General features: G+C 42.7%; 2 protein-coding genes across 4 annotated transcripts in view; one reads left to right on the top strand and one right to left on the bottom strand.

Moving 5' to 3' along the window:
• Speer4cl5 (spermatogenesis associated glutamate (E)-rich protein 4C like 5) overlaps positions 1–11,034 on the bottom strand; it is a 39,847-nt gene extending 28,813 nt beyond the window's left edge. Inside the window, exons 1-6 of one of the 3 annotated variants that reach the window (XM_087593758.1) lie at positions 5,572–5,723; positions 4,234–4,393; positions 2,911–3,054; positions 2,120–2,286; positions 1,293–1,398; positions 898–1,175 (exon numbers count right to left, since the gene is read on the bottom strand). In XM_087593758.1, coding sequence (XP_087449884.1) covers positions 1,334–1,398; positions 2,120–2,286; positions 2,911–3,054; positions 4,234–4,393; positions 5,572–5,698 — 663 coding nt within the window. In that variant the 5' untranslated portion in view covers positions 5,699–5,723 and the 3' untranslated portion in view covers positions 898–1,175; positions 1,293–1,333. 3 annotated transcript variants of the gene reach the window in all.
• LOC147998897 (disks large homolog 5-like) overlaps positions 1–22,653 on the top strand; it is a 41,022-nt gene extending 18,369 nt beyond the window's left edge. Inside the window, exons 5-10 of the mRNA XM_087595873.1 lie at positions 1,745–1,858; positions 17,905–18,010; positions 19,076–19,235; positions 20,495–20,638; positions 21,270–21,432; positions 22,149–22,653. Coding sequence (XP_087451999.1) covers positions 17,929–18,010; positions 19,076–19,235; positions 20,495–20,638; positions 21,270–21,432; positions 22,149–22,178 — 579 coding nt within the window. The 5' untranslated portion in view covers positions 1,745–1,858; positions 17,905–17,928 and the 3' untranslated portion in view covers positions 22,179–22,653. The remainder of the gene's footprint in view (positions 1–1,744; positions 1,859–17,904; positions 18,011–19,075; positions 19,236–20,494; positions 20,639–21,269; positions 21,433–22,148) is intronic.
• Positions 22,654–22,876: the final 223 nt, after the last annotated feature.

Genomic DNA, 22,876 nt, shown 5'->3' with positions numbered 1-22,876 from the left:
CTTTAACTCCTGAGTCACCTCCATTCTCAGTAAGTTAGTTCAATTCCATAAATTGGAAATCAGTCACTTGGAAAAAATACATTCTCAATATGATCCCAGATTGGCCATGGAAAAAGGGTAGCTTGAACTGTCCCACCTAGGTTCTGGGCCTGCACAGGCCTGCTCTCCAACAGAAACATGTGTTCACAGCTGCAGGCTGCATTCACTATGGGTGTCCTTGAGGTTCTTCCCTAAACTGCTTAGATTAAAATAATTTTCATGCTAACAATCAAAAAACTCATTATGCCAATCTGGCCAACAGGAAGCTAATTTCGATCTGTATTTTGTCAGATGTGCAGAATAAATATGGTCATCATTGATAATAGGTGAAAGATCTGCTCTAATATGGACACTAAGTGATGTTGCAGGATGATCCTGACCCACAATGAGCAGTGGGAACACCAGAGCCCTGTAGGGATGGCTGGCAAGCTAACACATTGAGCATGCACAGCTCAGTAAATTTCCTGTGAATACACATCTCCTGAGATCTCTTTATTTGATTGGAGGTGATCCTGTCCACCTAATACAGTACATGATGTGGAAGGACAAAAGCACCTGCAGGAGCTGTGGTGATGACTCACAGGGTAGAGCATCTGCTGCTCTCTCAGAAGAACCACATGGACCCTAACAATTGGGTAAAGCATGTCAGTGATTACTTCATAAAGTGTGTGTCCGAGAAACAGCCACATTATCCACACAAAAGACATTGTCACACTGGGTACCCCTTGGTGACTTTGAATTCACTAATTAGCCCAGGATCCATGGAACATGCAGAGATCCATCTCCACCTGTCAGTTCTAAGTCCACAGGAGGGGACAGAACCCTTGAATAAGAATGATAGTCTTAAGAGTCAAGAGATAGAATTCAATTTTTATTCATAAGGAATTCATTTTTACAACAAAACAGGATTAAAACAAATAAATTAAAATATTTAAAAATATTTGAAAAGATAAAAACAGTAACAAGAACATATAAATATGAAACAACAAAAAGAAAATTTCAATTAAAATCATAACAAAAATATTTCTAAACAGCATATTCTTAATGAACATTTAGAAGCACAGATGTATTGCTGTTTCTCCTCTTGCACACATAATGAAAGGAGGTCCCCCAAGTTGTCTCTCAAGTGCTGTTTTCTGAGAAGAAAGTAAGACCTCAATCAGTCAGGCTGGCTTAGTGGTATATAAATTTAGGGTCTCTAAGCAATGACAAATTAACTCTGAGGAAGAATACTCATCCAAAAAATTTGTTACCATTCAGGATATTTGTCATCAGGGACTCCTGAGAAAGCAACTTATTCTTCAGGAAGCTTTCTTACTGCTGTGTGTCCAATTCCAGCTCTCTTGCACTTTCTGAGACCTGGGAGAGGAAGGCAGTTTTTCAGACACTGATTTGGTGGTGAAATGCAAGGCAGCTGTCAGAAGGCTGCCTACTACCATCTCAGTTCTATTGGACAGTCAACATGGACCTTTTAACTGATATCATTGTTGCTAACTCTTTGGGAAGGGCAAAATCTCCAGAGAGCCTCAAAGTAATGTGGGCTGCCAATATGGGACCCAGACTTATACCAGTGCAAACCAAGAACAGGGCAATGGAAGGAACCTCATTGGGTTGGCAGGAAGAAAGTAGATGTCCATATGTCACCAAGGTTAAAACCAATGAAAGTACTAATTTGACATTTGCACTTTGTTCTTATCCCGCAAAGGTGCTTCCTACACAAGAAGTCACATGACCACAGAGTGTCATTTGTCAAAGAACCAAGAACTTGTTCAAAACTCTACAGAGCATCCAATCTATCACGTGGATATGCAATAATGAGGTATGTTATTAATCTGTCACCATTTCTATACTGCAGCTTCAAAAAGAGCAGACAAATATACTTGCAAAATAATTCAGTTTCTGAAATGTGGTTGGCTTCCCAGAATACTTGTGCATAGGCAGAGCAATGAACAATTCCATTACATGAGGTGGTTGGCTGGTTGTGAGTGTAAATTAGAAAGGTGGTAGGAGAGAGCAAAGATGTATCAAATTGGCAACCTTTATCAGATATTTTTAAGCTAACACAGCTGCTCGTCCCTACCAGATGACGCTGGGTCTGGACGTTGCTGGTCTTTATCTTTCTTGTTGAAGTCAACCAAATATTTCTGGTTCAGTGCACAATCAAGATGTACCTCCTTGCTCTCCTGCTTCAGTGGGACCAACTCCTTCCTACATGTGTTCTCCATCAGGAGCTGGCTGAGCAGGTTTCTGGAAATACAGTCTGCATAGTAAGATCATGCTGCCCCTTTCTCCCATTCCCACTCCCGAGTGCCACTAACTCCACCAGGACCCAGATACCCATGAAGACTTAATAGAATTCATTTTGATACATATAAGGCTGCTGCACAAACCACAAAGAGTAAATTCCGGGAAGAATAAATTATTTGTTTGGCCTGAGCACCAATTAGTGTCCACATCTCTCAAAAAGAACATGGATCTACAACTATCCATGAAAGCCCAATGCATGGGGGCAACATCAATTAGTAGTGGGCAAACACCCTCAAAGGAGGTCAGTAGAACCAAGAGAAGGTCATGCTAACCATGTGGTCCACACACTGAGTTTTGTAAAACCTGGTATGACACCATAGGTCCAGGTCAGCCTAATAACCTGCTGATTTCAATCAGTGCTGTTCTATCTTCTGAAGATGCCTAGACAATCCTGGGATGAGTAACAGTCTTTTGTGGAACTGAAAACTGAGTCCTAATGACCCTGGCACACTGATGTGTAAACAGCACAAGAGATAGAACCAGAGCTGAAGACCGTCCAATCCAGAACAAAGAAAGTCAGAAATGGCCATTCCACAGGTGATAGGCTTTCTGACCAGGACTTACCTAGAGAAGGTAATCTCCTTCTTCAGCTTATGGTTGGTCTCATGGATCTCAGTGTTCTCCATCTCTAAGTTGTGCAGAATTGACATGACCGCCTCCTCCATTCTCTCCAGGTCTTCATAATATGGATTTGGCCTGAAGTGTGGCCTGGCCCCAAATGATAGAATACAATGAACATCAGCATTTAGGAATATATGAGCTCAGGGTGGGTCCTGTACTACCCCAGTCCTGGAAGGACACCTTCTGAATTCTACATATTGGATCTTCTTCAGCTTCAGAAACGTGTTTTTCTGCGTCCAGGACACCAGAAATCGGCATCCAGATGGAGGCTTCCCTGGCTCCCTTTGTTCAATCAAGAGGAAATCTGCAGTCAAGCCAGTTGAGCTATCAAGAGCCTAGGCCACACCTCTCCATGCTCCCCCACCCCAACACACCCAGAAACCGGTGATTACTTTTCTCCTGTTTTGATAACAGACCATATATCAACACAAAATTATAATCTGCACAAGGAATACAAATAAACAGACAAACGTGTCCACATAGGCAAAGAACTGTGCTGTTGACAGTGGGGCTCCCAGAACAAAGCATTCACATCACCATGAATGTGTTACAGGTAAATACTCAGGCCAAGACATAGACCCCTAGATTCCAAGTGTGGAGGGAAATATAAACATATAAATGTTGTACATATGCATTTGGATGTATGCACATACAGACTCACAGACTGAGAAATACCCACAAAAAAGAGAAATGTAAAAACAGAGTCAGAGAAAGAGAAAGAGAAATATGGAAACAGAGAGTACTGTGAAATCCAGGAGAAATGCATCCACCATTGCTGTCTCAGAGGGCAAGACACACAGACAATAACAAACAGGCCTGAGCCTGAGACCTTCTAGTCAAGCATTGAGATGAACAGTTTGGTACCAGGCCCCTCAGGCTGCTGCGTGGATCTTCCAGCATTCAGTCCCCTGCCTAGCAAGTACAGAGACTCACCATAAACTCACTGCAATTACAATCTTGCAAAGCTACCATCTGTCAAGGGCTTTGCAAATGCACACTAGACACTCACTCTCCCTGACTTTATCCCCGAATTCTTCATTCAGACCACAAGTTCTGCTTTTCAATAAATGGAAGCAGATGAGTCCATTTTCCATCTCGCTCCTCAGGAAGGGTCAAGGTTCTGAATCTCCTCTATATGGGAGGTGAGGTTTAGCACAGGGTGGTTAGGGAGGCACAGCTTTCTAGAACCCAAAACCTTAATAGGATAAGATGAAGGTGACCTTGCAGACCCAGGAATGAAACAAGAGCATTTGGAGCGATTCATACCTGTTCTTCATGGATCTCTCTGTCAGAAACCTCAGGCGATCTCTCAGGTCATTTCTCTCCTCGGTAATGAGCTGCAGCTCTTTAATCAGCCTCTCCTTTTCCTTCTTGGCCTGATTCTCGCTTAGTTCAGTGCCAGGGGATGATGTTTCTCTCCCAGCGTCTGTAGGTAGAAGAACACAAGTGAACCTGCATGGGGAGAATGCATAGAGTGTACATAGACCACAGTTAGGCCTAAACAGGAGAACAAGCCTGGAACCCAGTGTCACTGCTAGGCGATTGGTCTATGCTTAAGAGGCCTCTTCAGTGGATCTCAGTTCTCCCACTACTCTATAGAGACCAAGAGATGTAAGCAGCCAGGTGTTCCCTATGCCGGACATCAGGTGCTTACATGGACCACGGAGATGGCTTCTCCAGGATTATCATCAGCTGAACAGGGTACAGCTTGGTTTCAGGACCCTCACCCCTGTGGGTTCGAACTCAGATGATAAATTCACCATCCACAAGACTTGAGTGATTGGAGACACTCAGATGTCCTACCCTGATACTCTAGGCCAACAACTTTGGATTTAAAACACATTTCCATGGAGGACATGGTCAACAGACTTATCAGTTCCCCTATTTGAAATACCAAATGCCCGAGAAGTTCCAATAGGTTACAGGATGAATCTTGGTCCACATGTTCCAAATACTTTTGGTATTTTAGAAACATGGATTTAAAACGCATTTCCAGGTAGGATATGTTCAACAGACTTATCAGTGTCCCTATGAGAAATACCAAATGCCCCAGAAGTATGAATAGGTTACAGGCTGAATCTTGGTCTACACGTTCCAAATAGTTTTGGTATTGAAAAAAAAATTTTGTAACATACAACCTCTAATATATAAAGCAAACGATGACCCTGCCAGTTAGAAGAAATCAGAGAAGGTCTAAGAACATAAGGTTATTGCCTGGAGCACAATCTCTCCCTGTTACTACTGTCAGATATCCACTGTATTTAAAGAAGCAGTGATAGTGAAATACATTGCTGCCCTGTCTAAACTCAGAAAAGGTGGACCCTCCATGAATACTGATGGTGTTATTATATCAATGTAACATAACAAATGCACTGAAAAGTAAAGACCAGAAGTTCACAGAATAATAGCATTGGCCTTACCATATCCTCCCAGTGGGGATGGGGAAACTAAAGTTCTGAAATCCTTGACTTTAAGGAATTGTGATATTCATGGAAATTCAATTCCTTTTCAGATGCTCCAGTTGTTGTGGCCCATTGCTAGAAAGGTCAGCTTAAGCCTGCAGCCCCCCGGTAGGAAGCTCAAAATACACTGCCCAGAACTTACTCAACATTCCCCAGAAGTGCTGTCTTTGTCCATCATTACTTTGAGACGAAAGGCCAGACTCCTTCACTCTAGTCTCTCCACAATCGATGTTCCCCCTCCCAAAACGCTTGCGAAGACGGGAAAACATGTCTTAGCTTGTAACCGCCAGACTCAGACTGAGAGAAACTAGGGCACTGGTCGTCACTACAACACTGGTGACATCACAGAGGATGCCAGAACTCTCTAGGAGACAATAGAATGTCCAAGAAGGGACAGCTGATGTCATGGGGAGCAGACTTTGCCTCCTGCTAATGTTCTCCCTGTACTGAGCATAAGCTGAGGTGCCCTTTCCAGGAGACTTTCCTGGGGAGAGCCACTGAGCATCTCCTGCTTCCAAAGCCAAATTTTCCTCAAGGCTTGATTACAAAACCTTAGTAATTCCTATGCATCTAAATGAATGTTTCCTTTCAAATCTTTCCCAAAAAATGTCTCACTAACTCAAATTGTCCTCTTTCACCAATGTTAGCCATTAAAACTTCCTGAGATTTCATACCAGCTTGAATATGCAGTCAAAAGTTCTCCTGTCTCATTATGTACAGGTGCTTTATATCACATCAAGAAATAGTCTGCATGGTAGGTTACAGCATGGGCGTGTGTTAGGGGAACACTCATGAAGTCGTGTGCTTAGCAATTGACAATTGCCAGAAAATTCCTTAGTTAAAAGAGTTGAAGTCTTTATGGTGCTAGGAAAAGTGTGGAGACCAGTTGGCAGACAAAAGTGCAATATTGGAGCCACCAATGAAGGGAACCTCATGCTGCTTGTGGGGTTCTCCTTTCTGCGCCAATGTCGCCAAAGGAGCACTGCTGACAGGCCTTCTATCAGAAGCTGAGCCTCTATCAGAAAAATAAAATAGTCAAGAGATATAGGGGGTGCAAATAAAGGTGTAGGACGAGGCTATACACATCACTACGTGGATAGAGCAAGGACCCAGCACTTGTGCTCTGGGTCATGGGCTTCCCCACAAACACAAAAGCATCTGTCACAGTAAAAAATGGATACTGTATTGAGTGCACACACCAACACTGATTGATCAGATCCATACCCTAGATTTTGGGGGCAGATCCATGGCCCCAAATATCTTCCTCTCAACTTATACAGCAAAAAATAAGAAAGAAAGAAAAAAGTCAAAACAAAAAGCTCAAGCTTCTCATATGAGGATTGCAGGAAGTGTGATCTGGTGGTCAGTTCTGATTAGGCCATTTTAGATAGAACAGTGCACTGGGATGCTTAATGTGATGGGTCCTATATAAAGCTTTCTGCAATATTGGAATTTTAACAAGCCTCATCCAGAACATACAGAACAGGAAAGGATGTGATCACCATGTCCTTGCTCTCTATCAGGTTATTTTTCTGTGTCCGTGATTGTCAGCCATAGACAGCAACAATCTGAAATAGCTGGTAAACATGGAACAAAGTGGCTAAAACTATAGTTGTGGGTTACACACCTCAACTGTCAAAGGCTAATGCTGTCCTCACAGTCCCTGGAGGCCACTCTTGTAAGACTGTCTACTGGAAAGTAGAAGCAGGTTTATCTGAGCTCAAAGTGAACCTGGCCAGGTAGGAAGAGGGCAACATGGGATAATTGAGACCCTGTCTAAACCAGCACAGAAACCCACACTTCCTTCAAAGCATCATCTATGAATTCTTGATTATCTACCATTCTCTCCCTACCAGTCTTTCAGACTGGAATTGTAGAAAAGAACTGGAAATGATCTTCCTATTCTGAAGACCTTGATCTCTCTTTCCTTAGGTGCACATTAAGAACTCATGCAAATGGGTATGACCATCTGAACATCTTAGTATCATCTACTCAGTATATCTAGCATAATACTGTGCCTATGGCAATCTCAAGCTTCCCTGAGTGTTGCTGACCCAGCAAGAAGTATGAAGTACTGAGGTCAAACCCCAGTGATCCTTTCAAGGGGTTAGAAGAAAGCCATCAGAGAAACTCCACTTCTTTGTCCTTAGATTAAATCAAGCTGATACAATGTGAACCTGGTGGGCTATTTAACCATGCATCTTTCTGCCAACCCCAGCTTTCTGAGTTCAGTCCATGTGAACCTGCATGGGGAGAATGCATAGAGTGTACATAGACCACAGTGAGGCCTAAACAGGACAACAAGCCTGGAATCCAGTGTCACTGCAAGGAGTTTGGTCTTCGCTTAAGAGACCTCCTCAGTGGGTCTCAGTTCTCCCACTACTCTATAGAGACCAAGAGATATAAGCAGCCAGGTGTTCCCTATGCCTTCTGATACACGCAATAAATGCAGTAAATTTTAATTTCTGTTCAATTGTTCAGTAACTTACTTACACTTGCATATTGCTGTGGAAGTGATGGGGTTTCGTGATCAGCATTGCATTTAACAATGCATAACCAATCATCCCTCCTAGAATGACTGTATATAGAGAAAGAAAATTTATTAGAATGGTTTATAGGCTGTGGTACAGCTAATTCAACAAGGAATGGAAGGTCTAAAATGCAGTAGTTGCCCCTGTTGAAGCCAATCCCCCTAGCATAGCTGTAGCCGTTTTGTTCCATGCCTGCCAGATAGTTCATATTCTTGCTGTAATATGTCTGCCTGTCATGGTTGTCTGAAAATAATTTAACTCAGAGCAGGGTCAGGAATGAGGGTGCTCCCCCACCCACCCATTCCCGAACCACTGGAAGGAAGTTCTTTATGTTGTGAGGTTTCTTAATCTTAAATTTCATAATTATAAGCTTCATGTAGGACCAATAAAATTAAAGGTCAATATGAGGGCTGCAGAAATGGCTCCATGGTTAAGAGCACTGACTGCTCTTCCGGAGGTCCTGAGTTCAAATCCCAGTGGTGGCTCACAACCATCTGTAATGAGACCTGATGCCCTCTTCTGCTGTGTCTGCAGACAGCTACAGTATACTTATATATAAATAAATAAATCTTTAAACAGATAAAAAGTCAGTATGAACCTTTGTTGTCTAAAATGGCTTGAGTCAGGGCTGACAACCAGACAGCCCTTCCAGCACCTGCCTATGAGCTCACATTTTAGTCTTTATAAACTGACATAGAAAAATGTCCAGAGTCCTAGCCTGACAAATTCTCAGCTACGTCTCTGATGATCAGTCTTACAGTGGGCATTCAATAAACCATCCCTGTCTAAGTGAGGTCAGAGTTTGTGTGGTTTATGGGGCAACTCCAGGACCTCAACGGTTTTGTCCATAAGGCTGGATATTTCAGCTGGTCTTCAGTACATGCAGGAATCCTGAAGAAGAAGGAAAATTAATAAAGCAAACTTCCTTTTTCCATGTCCTTGATATGAGCCAGCAGAAGGTGTGGTCCAAACAACAACCAACGGATTGGGTAAAGATCTTTACCAATCCTACAACAGATAGAGGGCTTATATCCAAAATATACAAAGAACTCAAGAAGTTAGACCTCAGGGAGACAAATAACACTATTTAAAAAATGGGGCTAAGAGCTAAACAAAGAATTCACAGCTGAGGAATGCTGAATGGCTGAGAAACACCGAAAGAAATGCTCAACATCTTTAGTCACAAGGGAAATGCAAATCAAAACAACCCTGAGATTTCACCTCACACCAGTCAGAATGGCTAAGATCAAAAACTCAGGTGACAGCAGATCCTGGCAAGGATGTAGAGAAAGAGGAAAACTCCTCCATTGTTGGTGGGATTGCAGACTGGTACAACCATTCTGGAAATCAGTGTGGAGATTCCTCAGAAAATTGGACATTGAACTACCTGAGGATCCAGCTATACCTCTCTTGGGCATATACCCAAAAGATGTCCCAACATATAACAAAGACACATGCTCCACTATGTTCATAGCACACTTATTTATAATAGCCAGAAGCTGGAAAGAACCCAGATGCCCTTCAACAGAGGAATGGATACAGAAAATGTGGTACATCTACACAATGGAATATTACTCAGCTATCAAAACCAATGACTTTATGAAATTCATAGGCAAATGGATGGAACTGGAAAATATCATCCTGAGTGAGCTAACCCAATCACAGAAAAACACACATGGTATGCACTCATTGATAAGTGGATATTAGCCCAAATGCTCGAATTACCCTAGATGCACAGAACACATGAAACTCAAGAAGGATGACCAAAATGCAGATGCTTCACTCCTTCTTTAAAAGGGGAATAAGAATACCCTTGGCAGGAAATAGGGAGGCAAAGTTTAGAACAGAGGCAGAAGGAACACCCATTCAGAGCCTGCCCCACATATGGCCCATACCTATACAGATATTAGATAGGATGGATGAAGCAAAGAAGTGCAAGCCCCGACAGGAACTGGATGTAGATCTCTCCTGAGAGACACAGCCAGAATACGGCAAATACGTAGCTGAATGCCATCATTAAACCACTGAACTGAGAACGGGGCCCCCGTTGAAGTAATCAGAGAAAGGACTGGAAGAGCTTGAAGGGGGTTAAGACCCCATATGAACAACAATTCCAACCAACCAGAGCTTCCAGGGACTAAGCCACTACCCAAAGACTATACATGGACTGACCCTGGACTCCAACTGCATACGTATCAATGAATAGCCTAGTAAGATCACCAGCAGAAGGGGAAACCCTTGGTCCTGCCAAGACTGAACCCCCAGTGAACATGATTGTTGGGGGGAGGGCGCTAATGGGGGAAGGATGGGGAGGGGAACACCCAAATAGAAGGGGAGGGGAAAGGGTTGAGGGATGTTGGCCTGGAAATCGGGAAGGGGAATAACAATCGAAATGTAAATAAGAAATACTCAAGTTAATAAAGATGAAAAAAATAAAAAGAAAAAAGAAGGTGTGGTCCAGATTAGAGGTGGGCCATTCCATCTCAAAAGATCTGAATTAAAGATTTATCTTCTGATCTCCAAGATTTGGATTACAATTAGGTCTTCTTGCTTCAGAAAATTTAATTAAGAAAAAAAATCCAATGGTGCTTATGCCTTTAGCCTCAGCATCCAGGAGGTAGAGGCAGGTGGATCTCTGAGTTCAAGGCCAGCCTGGTCTACAAAATGAATTCCAGGACAGCCAGAGCTACACAGGGAAACCCTGTCTCAAAAAAAAACAAAGAAGAGGAGGAGGACCAAGAGGAGGGGGTTGAAGAGAGGAAAACAGAAAGAAGGAAGGAGAGAGAGAGAGAGAGAGAGAGAGAGAGAGAGAGAGAGAGAGAGAGAGAGAGAGAGAGAGAGAGAGATCCCCCTCACAGGGCGTCAAGCCATTTGGCATTAGTTAATTCCAGGTACACTCAAGTTGACAACCAAGAACAGCAATCCAATTACCCGTGGTTGTGATCTCACCCTGGTAGGCTCCTGAGTAGGAGGCTGAAGCAGGAGAATTGCCATAAGTCTGATGCCAGCATGAACTACACACATGTTCCAAGCCAAGCCAATCTCAGCTACAGTTTGAGATTCTGTCTGAAAAATATGAAAGAGAAAGAAAACATAATTTCCTAGAGCAGTGTTTCTCAACCTTCCTATGGCCTCAACCCTTTAGAACAGTTCCTCATGCTGTGGTGACCCCAACTACAAAATTATTTTGTCGCTACTTCACAACTGTAAATTTGCTACTGTAATGAATCTTTATTGTAGTGTAAACTATCTGATAGGAGACCCTGTGTGGGTCACGACCCACAGGCTGAGGGCCTTTGCCCTAGAGGCGGTCTTGGCCTAGATTATATAGTTCATATTAAAAGTGGGCTCTCTCAGTTTTTGAAGGTCAAGTATATTCACTTGTAACATCAAACCTTAAAAATTCAGCTGAGCTGGTGGCTGGTATGGTGTGACATCCCCCAGAATAGCTTTGCTATTTTGTTCCATGTCTGCCAGCCATTTCATATTGTTGCTGTAACACGCCTGCTGTCACTGACAAGGAGAAGGGACTTGGCTCAAGGACATGCTGACCACACACCTTGATTTGTTCTGAATGTTCTGTATGCAGTTTGCTAATCTTGAGAAATTCTACACCTGAAGGAGTGGTCCCCTGAAGCGGACACAGGTGAAAGGCTAAGGCAGATGTGTGAAGGAACATTTAACTGAGGTAGACACAGGTAAAAGGATGTTCTGCTAAAGCACGCATGTGAAAGGACACGTGATGAAGGGTTCTGCACTAAGGACACACATGCATTGGTCTGCCTTGCATTCTGTAGTTGAGCTGCATTTGTTGGGACTTCATAGAACCACAGCAAAAAACCTTCTGGTGGGCTGCTGTAGTTTCTCGCTGTTTCCTGGGGCTCGGGCTGATGGGCAGAGTGATGTCAGCTGAGACAGACACATGTGCTGACGCAGGACACACGCTGAGGCCAGACCCATGGAGGACACGGGATATTGAGAGGGAGTTTGGATGGAGTTATGCTTGCGTATCTTGTTGGTCTGGGGTCTCTGGTGATCTCTGCTCGCCTGAGAGCTGCTCTTACTGACTGTGTAGCATCTTGACTGTTTTTGTTCCACTTGGACAGCCCTCAGGACCAGGCTCTCCTCTCTCTTAACCATGGCTGCTGTCCTCTTCCTCTCTCCTCTCCATCACACATGTTCTTCCTTTATTCTTTGGCAATTTCTACTTCCTTCTTCCCTCCTCATGATCCTCTCTAGCAAAGCCCTCAAAGCTCCCCTCCCCCATCTCTCTGCTGTGCAGCTGTTGGCTGTTGGCTTCTTTATAATCACAGTTAACTGGGAGCAGGGGCAGTTATTTGGGGTTAACCAGTCCTGAGTTCCACAAATTAGCATTAAAATACAAGCAGAATTAGGCCAATACACTACAGGGGTTTTTGTTTGTTTGTTTGGTTGGTTTGGTTTAATTTTCATTTACCTTTTTACTTGTTATTTTATTTTTGGCAATTTTTTATTAATCGGTTATTTTATTTATTTACATTTCCACTGTTGTCCTGCTTTCCACACGCCCCTCATCAAACCTTACATCCCATTTCTGCTCAGCTTTGCCTATGTGACAGTGCTCCTGCACCCACACATATCCATTCCCACCTCACACCTCTAGGATCTGCCTTTGGTGGGGCTACAGGACTCACCTAGAACCATAGAGCATCCTTGCATACACTTTGGCTGGCAGTTTGGCCCCTGGGAGCTTGGGGATTAGGGAAAGAGGATCTGGTCAGATATTAAAGCCAATGATTGCTGCTTTCTCTTCTTTTTTGGTTATAGGTGAAATTTTGTTTGTGTGCTTATCTTTTTTTAAATTATTGAGAGAAGATTAATTTCTTGGTCTTTCTTGGGTATAGTTTAGTTCATTGTCTTGGAGTTTTCCTCCTATTAGCCTCTGTTGTGCTTTCTTAGAGAAAAGAATTGTTTAAATTTGGTTTTGTCATGAAATATCCTGGTTCCTCCTTTTATGGTGATTGAGGATTATGCTGGATATAGGAGCCTGTGTCTGCATTACATCTGCCCAAGATTTTCTGACTTTTAGAATCTCTGTTGAGAAGTCTGCTGTAATTCAAATACGTCTGAATTTATTTGATACTAGATATTTATACCTTACCCCTTTTAATGTTCTTTCTTGATCTGTGCATTTAGCGTTTTAATTATTATGTGAATGGAGGAATTTTTCTGGTACAATTAGTTTGATGTTCTGTAGGCTTGTTGTACCTTTATGGCCTTTTCTTTCTTTACCTTATGGAGGTTTGCTGCTATGATTTGTTGAAGGTGTTTACTGGATCTATGAACTAGAAATCTTAATTCTCTTCTATATCTATTATCCTTAGGTTTCAACATTTAATTGTGTCCTGAAATTCATGGATGTTTTGGATTCAATAAACCATACATGTTTATCTGAGATGGGTGTTTTGTGCTTTGTGGGATGACCTCCTTGACCCCAGGCTGCATGAAGAATCTCAGCTGACAATGGGGACATAAATTATAAGTATGTGTAGCAAGACCCAGGCCTCTTCCAGGTTCTTGGATATTAACTGAGAACCTCAAATACAGTAGTAATGTGATAGTGTGCGGTGAATCTAGTTACTATTCTCTATTTTGATATAGATGACTCTTTTTGTGTCATGGTCAGCTTATAATGACTAGAAGACCTAAGCTTGAGAATAACCAAAGACTACATTGCTTCTCTAGCAGCTGAGCTTTTAAAAGTCCTGGTGTGACAGCAACTGTTGGTGGACATTCTGGATTATTCCTTCTGTACTTTAACTCTCTGTGTCACTTCCACCATTAGTTCAATTCCATAAATTGGAAATTCCTCATTTGGAAGAAACACTCTTTTTTTTTAAAGATTTATTTATTTATTTATTTATTCATTTATTTATTTATTTATTATATACAAGTACACCGTGACTGTCTTCAGACACACCAGAAGAGGGCATCATATCTCATTACAGATGGTTGTGAGCCACCATGTGGTTGCTGGGATTTGAACTCAGGACCTCTGGAAGAGCTGTCAGTACTCTTAACCACTAAGCCATCTCTTTAGCCCAAGAAATACTTTCTGAATATGATCTGAGATTGGCCATGGAAAAAGGGTAGCTTGAACTGTCCCACCTAGGTTCTCAGCCTGCACAGGCCTGCGCTCCAAAAGAAACCTGTGTTCACAGCTGTTGGCTGGCTAAGAAAGATTTCACGAGACGTGATACACAGCCCTCGGACTTCTGCTCCAGTCATCTGCACAATTTTTTCCGGACGATATCCTCATACCTCCAGCAGGCGGGTGATGAAGCTTTCCACTCTCAGCTCCCCTTCAGCCATCTTGTGGCCACCAGACTCTCCTCCCTGCAGCAGGAACAAGGGCTTCTCCATGGTGGCTGCAGCAGCAGTGGTGGTTTGGCATTCTCACCTAGGAGGCCCTATGCTTTCTACCCCAGTTCCAACTCACCTCAGGCCCGGGCCTTCCCCCCATCCACTTCCCACGGAGCAGGGAGAGCAGCACCCACTAGAAATAAAAGGGAAGCCCTTGGTCCTGCCAAGACTGAACCCCCAGTGAAGGGGCTTGTTGGGGGAAGGGTGGTAATGGGGGGAGGATGGGGAGGGGAACACCCATAGAGAAGGGGAGGGGGAGGGGTTAGGGGGATGTTTGCCTGGAAACCCAGAAAAGTAATAACAATTGAAATGTAAATAAGATATACCCAATTTAATAAAGATGGAGAAAAAAATAGAAAGAAAAGTCACACATTTAAAACAGAACAATATGGACCCTAATTTTAAACCACAGCTCTGTCAATTAACTATACCTTAAGGAAGCTCAGAAAAGCAGGCCAAACAATTAATATTTTCTCGGTTTAAGTAAATAATAATGTCCGTTTCTTGCTATTGTGGAGGGAATTAAATAGATAATATGTAATCATGGAAGTTTTGAAGTACCATCCATTTTTCTGTTCATTAAATCAATCTTACTCATTTCATTGATGAAATATGTATGTTTTCCGTTTCACAGTTATATGTATAATAAAACCAGTATAAAAACCTTCAGAATATTCAGTTATTATAGATATTTGTCATTTCTTACAGAGGGCAACTATGATTGACTACACCCAATTCTATAAAAAACAAAACTCAGGAAACCTGGCCCTTGGCAGCAATGAATCAAGAAATATCTAGGATGGTGGGGCATGAATTCTGCCAAGCAATGACCTCAGATAGGTGGGGTTGTGAGGAAGATGTGTGGTGGAATAGCACACTAGATTCACGTTGTATCATCTTGATTTAATCTAAGGACAAAGAAGTGCAGTATCTCTGATGGCTTTCTTCTAACCCCTTGAAAGGTTAAGTGGGGATTGACCTCAGTTCTTCATTCTGCTTGCTGGGGCAGCAACACTCAGGGAAGCTTGAGATTGCCATAGGCACAGTATTAGGCTAGAAATGCTGAGTAGGTGATACTAAGTTATTCAGATGGTGATACCCATTTCATTTGTTCTTAACGTGGACCTAAGGAAAGACAGATCGAGGTCCTTAGAATACAAAGATCATTTCCAGTTCTTTTCTACCTTTCCTGAATGAAAGACTGGTTGGCAGAGAATGGTAAAAATTCAAGAATTGGTAGATGATGCTTTGATTGAAGGGTGGGTTTCTGTGCTGGTTTTAGACAGGGTCTCAATTACCCCATCTTGTTCTCTACGTTGCTCGTCAGGTTCACTTTGAGCTCAAATAAAGCTGCTTCCACTTTCCAACAGGTAGTCTTACAAAGGGGCCTCCAAGGACTGTGAGGACAGCATTAGCCAATGAGAATTGAGGTGTGTAACCCACAACTATAGCTTTATCTGAAAGACCCTCAGACAGAGGAGACTCTCGCTCCAGTCCTGAGGACAATCACCACCCCATGAACACACAGGACTCAGTCTTTATGTAAAAACAAGAAGTTTACTTTGGGATACCAATGCACTGGGGCTCGACACGGTCCTCACACAGGAGGAATGTGAGGAGCCTCAAACAACAGAAATATACAGCTTAAATAGTCAGTTAAGATTACACAGTTTCCTTAGCTCAGCTATTTCGTGCCAAGGATAACTAGGAAGATGTTTCTCGTCCTGGAATTCCTGGGATAAGGCCGTAACAACATCAATGCAGCTATTTCAGTACAAAGGACGTCTGACTTGATATATGTTTTCTTATCCTGGGGTTCCCAGGACAAGGACCAAGGATATCTGTCTTGGCAGGTGTTTCTCTTCTGGAGTTCCCAGGAAAAGGCTATAGCTATGTCAGCCTATAGCACAGCTGCATTCAGTATCAAGGACATCTCACTTCTATAGTGGTCAGTCAGCTTCCCAGAGATGTTTCCTGTCTTCTAATTGCCCTGCAGTAAATATGTTCTGTACCCTCTGTTCTTATGGTCCAGCAGCTTCCTAGAGAGTGGGTGGGAATGTGCTTTCTGTACTTTCTGTTCTATTGTCTAATGTGTAGGGGCTAAGGGAGGGCCAGCTTAAAAGATTCTCATTCGTAAGAAATGGCTGTACTGATATCAAACGGGCATCTTTCATATCGACTTTCTTCCAAGTCTACCAGCCATCTCAGATTGTTGCTGTAATATGCCTGACAATCAAGGACATAGAAAAATAACTTGATACACGGCAAGGACATTGTGATCATATCCTGTGTTGTTATGTATGTTCTGGATGAGGTTGGTTAAAATGACAATATTGCACAAAGCTTTATATAGGACCCATAAAATTAAGGGTCACTATACACTGTCATAGCTAAAATGGCCTGGTCAGAAGTGACCACTGGATCACTCTTCTGTAACTTCACATGAAAGGCTTGTGCTTTTTGTGTTTTTTTATTTTTCTGTTTTTTCTTATTTATTTATTTATTTATTTATTTATTTATTTATTTATTGTTTTATATGTTGTCAGGAAGATAGTTCAAGTCATGGATCTGCCACCAAAATATGAGCTTTGCTACCAATACTGTAAACAGTATTAGTGTATGCATTCAATAAAATAACTTGGTTTTTTTTTTTTTAAGTAGGATAGATGCTTTTGTGTTTTGTGGGGTGATCCATGAAACAGGAGTGAAGATGCTTGTTTCTTACTCTGTCCACTGAGTTATGTCTCTAGGCTTGTCCTACTCCTTTGGCTGCATCCCCCCCAACATCTGCTGACTATTTTATTTTTCAGATGAAATCACACGTTATAGCTTAGAGAGGCCTGTAAGCAATCCTACTTTGGTAACTTAAGTGCAAAGAGGAGAGCCCCACACTCAGCCTGAGGGTGCATTCACTGGTGGATCCAATATTTCAGTTTCCTCTGCTAACAGATCACCACATTGTTGCCAGGACCATAATGAATGCAATTCTTTCTCCTAAGGAATCTGGTGGCAACTGTCAAATGTTAAGCACAAAGCTTCAGGTTGTACCTATAACACACACCCACATCGCAACCTACCCTACAGGCTATTTCTGGGTGTGATTTCATGCACCTGCACATGATGAGACAGGAGACCTCTTTGGCTACTTATAGGAACTGGTGTGATTTCTCAGTAATCTTTAATGGGTAATATTGCTGACTGAGGAGAATTTGAGGTAGGATGAAACATTTCTGTGCAGGGATTGGGGAGGAAGCACTCATTTAGAAACATAGCAATGACTTAGGTTTTTCCAATCAAGCCTAGAGCCAAATTTGGCTTTGGAAGCATGTGGTGCTCAGTGGCTATGCCACAGGGAAGTCCCCTGAAAAGGGTCCATCAGCTTTTGCTCAGTACAGGGAGAACATTAGCAAGGAGGCAAAGTCTGTTATCCATGACATCAGCCGTCCCTTCGTGGACATTCTATTGTCTCCTAGAGAGACCTTGGAATCCCTGTGATGTCACCAGTATCGTTGTGACAACCAATTCCCTACTTTTTCTCTTAGTGTCCAAAGGATATATCCACAGGCATGTTTGCCCGTCTTCTCAGGCGCTTTGGGAGAGTTGATGTTGATAGAGAAGAGTCTAGAGTGAAGCAAACGAAACCTAAAGGTAATGATGGACACAGGACATGGGGAATGTGGAGTAAGTTCTGGGCAGTGTATGTTGAGCTTCCTCTCAGGGGTGAATGTGGGGGACTTCATCTGGCCTTTATAGCAATGGGCCACAACTACTGGAACATCTCCACAGATATTGAATTCCATGATTATCACAATTCCTGAAAGTCAGGGTTTTCACATTATTAGTTTCTCCATAACCACATGGAGGATATGGCAATGCCTATGCTATTATTGGGTGAACTTCTAGTCTTTACTTTTACAGTGCATTCGGTATGTTAAATTGATATAATAACACCATAAGTAGTCATGGAGGGTATAACTTTTCTGAATTAAACAGGGCATCAATGTACTTCACTTTCATTGCTTCTTTTAATTCAGTGACTATCTGACAGTAGTAAGAGGGAGAGAACTGTGCTCCTGGCATGACCTTATATTCTTAGAACTCCTTTGACTACCTCTGGCTGACGGGGCCAATCTTACCTTCATATATTAGAGGTTCTGTGTGGCAGATATTTTTCTACAGTACCCAAACTATATGGAGCAGGTAGAGAAAGAGCCTGTAACCTATTGGCACTTCTGGGGCATTTGTCATTTCAGTAGGGGGAATTAATAAATCTGTTGACCATGTCCTCCCCCTACATGACTTTTTAATGCAAAGTTATTGGATTAGAGTAACAGTGTAGGATATCTGAGTATCCCTGATCAATCAAGTCATTGTGGATGCTGAATTGATGATCTGACTTCTGAAACCAGAGGGGTAGGGTCCTGAAACCAGGTTGTAGCCTGTGTACCTGATAATAATCCTGGAGAAGGCATCTCTCTGGTACTTGTAAGCCTGTGTGGGCGGGCATAGGGAACACCTGGCTGCTTACATCTCTTGGTCTCTATATAGTAGTGGGGGAACTGTGATCCACTTAGGATGCCTCTTTCACATAGACCAAACTCCTTGCAGTGACACTGGCTTCCAAGCATGTTCTCCTGTTTGGACCTCACTGTGGTCTGTGTATGCTCTATGCATTCGCCCCATGAGGGTTCACTTGTGTTCTTCTACCTACAGCAGCCTGCAGACAGACGTCATCCCCTGAAAATGTCCTAAACAAGGTGCAGGCCAACGAGGAAGAGGAGAGGCTGAATAGAGAACTGGAGCTAACTACCAAGGAGAGAAATGAGCTGACAGATCGCCTCCTTTATGTGACAGGTGGATCCATGAGCAAGAGGTATGCATTGCTCCAAACAAACGAACTTGTTCTAAACCTCATCTCCCATAGAGAGGAGATTCAGAACCTGACCCTTACTGAGGAGTGAGATTGAAAATGGACTCTCTGATTCTGCCTGTTGAAAATCTGAACTTGCAATCTGAGTGAAGATTTCAGGGATAAAGTCACTGGAGCATGAGTTCCCAGTGTACAATTGGAAAGCCCTTGACAGGTGGTAGTTTTGCAAGGTTCTAGGTGCTGTGAGTTTGTGGAGAGTGTTTGTACTTGCTAGGAAGGTGACTGAACGCTATCATCTCCTGGCAGCAGCCTTAGGTGACAGGACCCACAGTGTTCATATCAATGCTTAAGTAGAAGGCCTGAGGCTCTGGCCTGCTCCTTCTTGTCTCTGTGCCTTACACTCTGAGACAGTAATGGTGCATGCATTTCTACTGATTCTCATTGTGCTCTTTCCATATTTGTCTCTCTTTCTCATTCTCTGAGTCTGTTTACTTTTCTTTTCTTTTTCTTTTTTTTTTTTTTTTTGGTTCTTTTTTTCGGAGCTGGAGAACTTACTTTTTTTTTCTTGTGGGTGTGCCCCAGTTTGTGTGTCTGTGTGTGCACAGGTCTGCATGCATATGCACAACCTTTATATGTTTCTCTATCCCTCCACCTTTGGAATTTAGGGGTCTGTTTTTTGACCTCAGGATTTACCTTTATAATAGTTTCATGGAGGTGTAAGTGCTTTATTTTGGAAGCCCCACTTTCAACAGCACAGTTCTTTGCCTGTGTAGTCACATTTGTCTATACATTTGTATGCCTTGGGCAGATTATAAGTTTGTGGCAATATCTGGTCTCATCTCCAGAATTATGTGTACTGTCTGCCTCTAGAATATTAGTTATTCGGCTTGTAGCATTCCACTTGTCAAAACAGGAAAAATGAAATCAGAGGTTTCTGGGTGTGTGTGTGTGTGTGTGTGTGTGTGTGTGTGTGTGTGTGTGTGTGTTTGGGTAAGCTCTGTGGCCTAGGCTCTTGACAGCATAACAGGTTTGAATGCAGATCCAGCCCTCCTGATTGAAAAATGTGAGCCAGGGGACCCTTTATCTGGGTGCTTAGCTTCTGTTGTCCTGGGCACACAATTCCAAGTTTCTGAAGCTGAAGAAGATCCAAATATGTAGAATTTAGAAAGTGTCCTTCCAGGGCTGGGGTAGTACAGGACACAGCCTGAGTTCCTCTAATCCTAAACCTCGATGTTCATTGGGTTCTATCTTCCTGGGGCCAGCCCCTACTTCAGGCCAAATCCATTTTATGAAAACTTGAAGATAAAGGAGAAAGAGGTCATGTCATTACTGCACAACTTAGACACAAAGAACATTGAACATCGTGAGAAATTTCAGGAGCTCAAGAAGGAGATTAACTTCTATCGGTAAGTACTTGTCAGAAGGGCCCATCACTTGTGGAATATCCATTCCCGCCTCTCTTTGTTCTGGACTGGAGAGCCTGTAGCTCTGGGTCCATGTCTTCTGTTGTTTGAATATCACTGTGCCGTGGGTCTTTTGGACTCAGATTCAGTTCCATAAGGGACTGTCAGTTATCACCACAGTGTCTATGCATCTTTAGAAGGCTCTGGATAGAACTACACTGATTCAGGCATCAGAGTGTTATTAGGCCAACCTGCGGCTCTGGGGTCATACCAGGTTTAACAAAGCTCAATGTGTGGACCACATGGTTTACATGACCTCCCTTGGTTCTACTGTCCTCTTGTGGTTGTTTACTGCCTACTAATTGATGCTGTCCCGATGCATTGGGCTCTCATGGGTAGTTGTAGATCCCTTGTTCTTTTGGAGAGACATGGACTCTTATTGGTGCTTGGGTCACAGGAACAATTTATTCTTCCCTGGATTGGCCGTTTGCTGTTTGTGCAGCAGCCTTACATGTATGGAGATGTATTCTTGAAGTCTTTATGGGTATCTGGGTCCTGGTGGACTTTGTGGGATTTGGCAGTTGGAATGGGAGGAAGAAGCTTCAGGATCTTACTATGCAGAGTGTGTTTCCAGCAACCTGCACAGCCGGCTCCTGATGGAACAGGCATGTATGAAGAAGAAGTTGGTCACATTGAAGCAGGAGAGCAAGGAGTTACAGCGATATTTGTTTGAGTTGAACCCGAATGCTGAAGACGAACAGGAGAAGACCAGCAACCTCCAGACCCAGCAAAATGTGGTAGGAAAAAGCAGCTGAGTCAGATTAACAATGTCTGATACCATTTGCCTATTGGATACATCTTTGCTTCCCCTATCATCTTTCTAATCTCCCCACACCCAATCAGTCACCCACCTCATGTGATAGAGTTATTCATGGCTCTGTCTATGCACAAGTATTCTGGGATGTTAACCACTCTCCAGAAACTGAATTATTGGCAATTATACTTCTCTGCCCTTTTTGAAACTGCAGTCCAGAAATGGTGACAGAGGAATAACATATCACATGACTGCATCTCCCTGTCATAGATTGGATGCTATGAAGAGTTTTGAACGAGTTCTTGGTCGTGTGACAAAGGTCATACAGGGGTCATGTGATGGTTGGAAGCACCTTGTAGGGATAAGAACCAAGTGCAAATGGCAAATGAGTCCTGGTCATTGGCTTTGATCTCAGTATCATGTGGCCTTCTCCTTTCTTCCTGCAACCCAGTTAGGTCTCTTCTCCTTTCCCCGTTCTTGGTTTTCACTGGTAGAAGTTTGAGGAGCAGCTTGTTCTCCCACAGTACTGTGAGGGTTGTTGGTGACTTTCCCCAGGCTGCAGAGATATCAGCAATGATTTCAGTGAAAAGATCAGTGCTGTCTCTGCAATGCAGCTGAAGGGACAAAAGGCAGCAACTTGACAGCTGGTATGCGTGTCCCCACCAAATCAGTGTCTTAATAGCTGCCTTCTCCTCCCAGGTCTCAGGAACTGCAGGAGACATGGAATAGGACAGATCCCAGGAAGACAGCCCCCTGAAGAGTGAGTTTCTCTGTCAGGAGTTCCCTGCTGACGACAATCCTCAACAGTCAAAGACTTTTTTGGGGAGAATATTCTTCTTCTCAGTTAATTTCCTCATTGTATAGAGACCCTAAATTTATGTATCCGTATGCCAGCCTGTCTCATTGAGGTCTTTCTCCTCTCTCATACCGACAACACCATTTGAGAGACATCTGAGGGGACTGCCTTGAAATCTCGTGTCCTAGAGGAGAAACAGCACTACAACTGTGTTTCTAAATGTTCATTAAGAAAATGCTGTTAAGAAATATTTTTGGTTATGATTTTCATTGAAGTTTTCTTTTTGTTATATCATAGTTATATATTCTTGTTACTGTTTTTCATTTTTTATACCATTTTAGTTGTTCATTTTATGCCTGTTTTTTGTAAATTGTATTCCTTATGAATAAAAATTGATTTGTAACTCTTGACTCTTATGACCATCTTATTCAAGGGTCCTTTCCCCTCCTGTAGACTTAGAACTGACAGCTAGATATGGATCTTTGCATGGTCCAGTGAATTCAAAGCCACCAAGGGGTACACAGGGTGATGGTGTCTTTTGTGTATGACTTTTTTTATGGAAACACACTTTATGATGTAATCACTGACATACTGTATCCATGCTCTCATGTCTTCTGCTCATCCTAGTCTA

This window comes from Rattus norvegicus, chromosome 19, assembly GCF_021556685.1.
Source record: "Rattus norvegicus strain SHRSP/BbbUtx chromosome 19, alternate assembly SHRSP_T2T, whole genome shotgun sequence".
Lineage (NCBI taxonomy): Eukaryota > Metazoa > Chordata > Mammalia > Rodentia > Muridae > Rattus > Rattus norvegicus.
The sequence above is the reverse complement of the archived record's forward strand: the minus strand, read 5'-3'. Positions and strand labels throughout refer to the sequence as shown.